Here is a 6,000-nt window from a genome sequence, read left to right on the forward strand (position 1 = left end):
TGAATGATTTAAATATTTGTTATTTTCAACAAGGTGCCAAAATGTAGGACTGCTCCTTGTGTGTGTGTGTGTGCATCCACCCCCCACCAAATGTTGAATTATTTTGGGGAGTTTGAGTCATGGGGAGGAGACAAGAGACAGCGGAGTCCCCAGTGAAATTTATCTAAGTTAGCCTGAAACTAGCAAATTTAAGCAAACCAAGCATTCTTAGCCTCTAGAGAGGCTGGAAGGGGAAAGACTACCTGACCCAATTTTTTGTTAAAAAATCCAGGAATATCAACATTCATCGCAATGCCCCCACCCAATGATGACTAAGCAACATCTATTTCCAAAAAAGAGGCCAAAAGAGTTTTATGCCACATCTTCCAGCCTGGTGATTAGTATAAATAAAAACTATTTACAATCATTAGAAAATTGTAGGTAGCTGGGACCACCTCTCCAGGCTGCACGACCTAAATTTCGACAGAAACCCCAAATATTGCACACGATCACAGCAGCTGAGCCAGATAGAGACAGACGAAGATAGCATCTCTCTGCTAGCTAAAATCCCCCTCCAAAAAATTGGTTTGCATTTTTTTAAAAAAAAATCGGATAACTTCCCCCGAGTTTGTAGGTGAATCTTTCTTAGTAACCACGGAGGATCAACTATACTTTTCAAACTTCCCTTTTGTCCTTTGCATGGCGTGTACAGGGACAGAAGAAACCACGGCAGATGTGGGATGCATTTTTTAAAAGAGGTTGATAGTTTGGAAAGAAACAAATTTCCCCATTCTGAGCTCCCAAGCTGAGCTAGAAAGCTTGCCTCCAGCAGTCTTTCTACTTAATGTGTTTGTAAGAGTGATTGTAAGGGGGGGGGGGCAAAGGAAAGATTGCCACCTCCATTTCAGCCCTAAAAACTGGAGAATTTCTACTCTTCCTCCCACTCCGTCAAGCATCCCCCCCAAATCTCCAGGGAAGGTCCCAGACGTCGCATTCCCCGGCCTCTTTCAAGCGGAGCCCCACCCTGTTCAAACCCAACCGAGGGCAGAGGAAGGTCCCCACCTTTTGCCAGCTGCAGAACAGAAGGGTGGCCTCGGCATGGTCCCGCTTCCACTTACCTAGGGTTGGTCTTGTTCCAGTACACCGCGTAGCGATCCGAAATAACTTTGCTGCCGTCCTCCGTCCACACACAAACCCCAACGAGGGCGACCAGGAGGGCCGCTACCTCCGAAAGTTGCATTTTACTGGATCGGCGCTGGGCTCTCTCTTTTCCCTTCCTTCCTCTTTGCTGGGTGAATTTCTTGCCTTGTCTTTTTATTTTTATTATTATTATTTTGCAGGGCTTTGATGCTTACGAGGAATGCAACCAGTTCATTCTCTTTTATTTCAGCATGTTTCTCAAAAAGCCCGGGGGTGGGCGGGAGAGGTCATCTCCGCTTAAAAGCTGGGGCTTCTCCGTCTGGCTTTCTCTCCCCCCCTCCCCCCTTTGCGATGCAGACACTTTTTCGGACTCTGATTCCTAATTCATTGCATGGAGATGGAGCCGGTCCTGGACACCTTTGCAGTTCTTAAAATCTTCTTACGGATTATGGGATGGAGCATCCTGATGGCCCAAGCCTACTGCCCATCAATGTTCGGGAGCATCTGCAGAGCAATCAAGATTTGATATCACCACCCAAGCTGGTTTTTTTGAAAGGAAGAGAAAGTCTGTTGGGTGTGGAGGCTTTCCCCTTTTTCTAAAAGGAAGTGCTCCCTAAACTTCCTCCTCCTGCTCTCAAACTCTTTCGCGTGAAAAGAAAACCGTCGCTGGAAGACCTCAGTCCGTCGAGGATTTGATATTGGGGCTGCTTAAGAGGAGAGAGAAAAATCCAGTGGAAAAGCAGCTAAGGGAAATCACGGGATTTTGGAAGACGTGCCCCTAACAGTCTTCCGAGGAAGGAAAAAGGCGAAAAACTGTCAAGTCAGCAGGCAAAGCCTGAACTGAAGTCACTTCTGGATTCTGCCATGTCTACCCCTGACCACAGCAACAACAACAGAAAAAGGAATTAAAACAACTCCTGGTTTTGTTTTTTGGGGGTGGAAAAAGGCTTTTCAAGAGCCAAGCCCCTTTTTTCCCAGATGGCAATCAGTTGCCCAGAAACTGAATTTCCAAATGGGAGATTAGGATTTTTTTTGCTTCCTCTTCCTTCTCACTAAAAACAAACCTACTTTAAAAAAAAAAGACTCCAAGCATACATACACAATTTAGTCCCAGTGTCCCTGTTTAAGGAGGTGGTCAGTTTTTTTTCCTCTGGGTATCTTCTCCTCTGCTTTCTTACAGTAGCTGTCGCACCGAGGCTTTTTCCTTTAAAAACAGAGACAGAAAGAGAGAGACAGACAAATAAATAAACAAATAAATAAAATGGATACTGAGCACATCTTGAGTTCCTCTATTTCATTTCTTTCTTCTCCCGCTGAAACTCCAAAGAACATCTCTCTCCCGTTCACACCCCTTCCCGGACACACAACAGGTTTCTCACTGGCAAGAAAAGGCGCCCCCCTGCCCCCAAAACCTACTTTTTCTGCTTTTATTCTCAACTCCTCTTTTTTTAAACAATGCGAGAAGCCCCCCCGCCCCCCTTTAATAACCGAGAAGAAAGACCGCCGAGGCGCAGGAGCACAGCAGCACTGCAAGGGGGAAAAGGCTGGGAAAAAAGCAAAGGGGGGGGATATCTAAAAAATGCAAGGTGTGTGTACGGGTGCATATTCCCCATGACTTCCTTCCCTCCCTCCCTCCCTCCCTCTCCCCCCCATTCAGAGGATTTCTTTTATTATTAGGATCCAGACTGCAGTGCCCATCCTGCTTTCCAACGCACGCGCTTGCAACGTGATTCTGGATAAAACATGTTCCCACCTTTTCTTCCTTTCCCCCGTTCCGGAGCCAAACTGCCAAACAAGAAAGCGGCGGGAAGGAGGGAAGGAAGGGGAGCCGGGGGCTATCTCGAGGTCCTTTTTCCCCGCAAGCCCCGCCGGCGGTTTCCTCCGAGCCGCGCCACTTTCTCAGGGGCGCTCCCGCCCGCCTTCCGCCGCGCTCCGGCCAGAGCTGCGCCGCGCCGGGTCCGGGGCCACTCCGGCGAAGAGAGGCATCGTCGCCGCTCGGCCGGCAACCCTAAAGTAGCCGCGGCGCCTTCGCCGAACGCCCCCTCCCCGGCGTGCCAGCGGGGCGGAGCCCGCCCGGGCGCAAGGTTGGTTGGCCGGCGAGGGCGGCCCCACCTTCTGCCATGTGCCGCCGCCGCCCCGAGTCAGTCCCACGTCCCGGGGGGGGGGGGTCCGGGCGCAGACGAGGAGAGGGGGAGGGTCCAAGGGGGAGGAGAGGGGGAGGAGGAGGGGGGGCTTTAAACACACGCCGGCTCCCCCCCCCCACTTTTTCTTTCTGCAAGGGGCACTTTGCGAAGTCGATGCCGCTGCAAAGAGGTAAATCTCTGCTCCTTTCTCGCTCTCGTGCAAGATCTACAGCGCGGTTGCATGAAAAAGTGGGGATCTCTTTTCTCCCGCTCCTCCCTGCCCCCCTGCCTGCCCCCCTGTCCCGCATGCATTGGAGTAGTTACTTCCATTTCTTCCCCCCTTCCGCTTGGCTGAATTTTTGGGACGCGGGAGGGTTTTGCTGTCCAGACGCTTTGGACGTTTGGGGGTGCGAATACTGACGCATGAGCCCCCTCTCCCTCCAGTCTCCTAAAGGGAAGCAGGGTGGGGTTTGGGGGTGCTCCGACTGCTCAGCCCGCTTGCCCTGGCCTGGCGTTTGCCAGGGGTGCTGGGACTCGTACCTGGGAACGTTTGGGAGTTACGTTCCCACATCTAGGGAGCATTGTTTGGGAAGGGCTATGCCAAGTCACAATGGGTGGTTAATGTTGGGTTTGCAAAACTCTGCTTGATGGGGTAGTGCAGTGTTTGTCAAGTTTGGCAACTTTAAGATGGGTGGACTTCAACTCCCAGAATTCTGGGAGTTGAAATCCACCCATCTTAAAGTTGCCAAACTTGAGAAACACTGGTGTAGTGTATTGTGCAAACTCATCCAACTGTGGTTTGTTCACTAAACGATGGTTAAGCAAACTGTGATTTAGCAAGATACGAAAACAAACTCATTGGAGGGTTAGCAACTTGCCTAAAACGATGGCTTAGTGCAATGTGCAAACCCAGTTGCTGAGTTCAGTGATCCAATGGGTGGGAAGTGAATGCTTTGTGAATCTTTATGCTTAAGATCTTTACTTCTCATCACCTTGAGCTCACTGGGACTTATTTCACTTTGACTGGGACTTATTTTTATTTATTTATACTGCCTTTATTATTCTTTATAAATAGCTCAAGGCGCAAACGTACCTAATACTCCTTCCTCCTCCTATTTTCCCCACAACAGCAACCCTGTGAGGTGTGTTGGGCTGAGAGAGAGGAACTGGCCCAAGGTCACCCAGCCGGCTTTCATGCCTACGGCGGGACTAGAACTCACAACCTCCTGGTTTCTAGCCCAGAACCTTAACCACTAGACCAAACTGGCTCTCATTCCCATATAAGAGATGATAAGGACTGGAGGCTCAGTTTATTTTTATAAACATTCTGGCAGGTCAGCAGCTGAGAGTTTGTGTGCACATTTTTCTGAGTTAGTGGGATTTGGGGAACAGGACGTTGGCTTGCGAGGAAATCTCTAGATTAGAGACCTTGCTTGCATAAAACAGCATGAACATAACTGGGCTTGCGACGTATTTGACAAAGTGTGCCCCAACTGACTGGTCTTATGGGGGTATGCTGGGTATGCTGCATGTGATGTGGGCGCCACAAAAGCTGTTTGACCTATTCTGTATGTACTGAAAAATTGTTAAAAACAAAAGGCAATGTATGAAGTGATAGACGGGTGGGGTAGAAGCAAGGATGGTTTGCAAGAATGGAGAAATATAGCAAATCAAGGCGGTGCAAACTTGCTGTACCATTTCTTACTGTCTTTCTGCATTGTGGAAAAGATTGCTTGCCCTACATGGGACTAGAGTGATGGATATGTATGTGGTTACAAGCCCAGACTGGATTTTGTGTGAGGCTTCGCCTGCCACACAAACCCACTTAGTTCAGTGCACTGCGTCTATCCCCAAATCAGTTAATTCATTAATATGAGTAAAGCCTGTTGCACGAACACAGACATAATAAATCACGAGCAATAATCATATTTTGTGAAAATAAGTCTACCCCTTTTCAAAACATTATTATTATACAAATCTCAGTCCTATTATTACAGCCAGTTCTACCCTTTTCTAATTAAAAACTGACAAAATAGTTTATAAAAATTACAGTGTCGTCAGCTGGAGGCAAGAGAACCAATGTTGCTTCCTGCCACAGGAAGGTGGGGGGAGTGGTTTTACCTCGCTCTTCTTGACTAAAATCAGAACAAAATGGTGTTCACAACATTCCTGTAAGACAGGCTAGGATCATTTTCTCTTAGCAGAATGATAGACTCAAACTGGCTAAAGTAATTTATAGGACTGGTGAAAACCTGGAATGCACATTCCCTTAAACCTTAATGGGGTACATTGAGCTTCGGCTTACAGTAATGTGTGGTATGAAACCAGTTATTGTGGTTTGTAAATCATGGTTTATGGCTTAGGATGAATGGCTGGCCAATAGTTGGGAATTTTGTTTTCAAAGCACAGAGTTAATTCAAGAGTTAAAGATTCCAAAATAGTTGGGAACGCTGGCTAAAGATTCCGGGAACTGTCATCTCAACATGGCTGAGAAGAACAAGGTTGAGGAAGTCTGGAAAATTTTAGGGGAGAAAACCTGGAAAAGAAAAACGTAACATCAGTCCTTCATATCAGGTGCGGCTCTGGGACCGTCTACTTCCCCGAGAAAAGTTGAGAAAGTTAGATAGATGGATTTATTGCAGAGAATTAGGAAGCCACACACATGAAGACGTTGTCCATTCAACAGCACCACTATTATCTATCATACCAGAGTCCCAAAGTTTCAATCCTAGGCGGGTCCTCTTCCTTCCACCTTTTC

At 47.9% G+C, this 6,000-nt stretch overlaps 1 protein-coding gene across 1 annotated transcript in view; it reads right to left on the reverse strand.

Moving 5' to 3' along the window:
* EFNA2 (ephrin A2) overlaps nucleotides 1-1,286 on the reverse strand; it is a 209,464-nt gene extending 208,178 nt beyond the window's left edge. Inside the window, exon 1 of the mRNA XM_063290884.1 lies at nucleotides 1,098-1,286. Coding sequence (XP_063146954.1) covers nucleotides 1,098-1,219 — 122 coding nt within the window. The 5' untranslated portion in view covers nucleotides 1,220-1,286. The remainder of the gene's footprint in view (nucleotides 1-1,097) is intronic.
* Between the last annotated feature and the right edge of the window lie 4,714 nt (nucleotides 1,287-6,000).

Source organism: Candoia aspera, chromosome 1 (genome assembly GCF_035149785.1).
Source record: "Candoia aspera isolate rCanAsp1 chromosome 1, rCanAsp1.hap2, whole genome shotgun sequence".
Classification (NCBI taxonomy): domain Eukaryota; kingdom Metazoa; phylum Chordata; class Lepidosauria; order Squamata; family Boidae; genus Candoia; species Candoia aspera.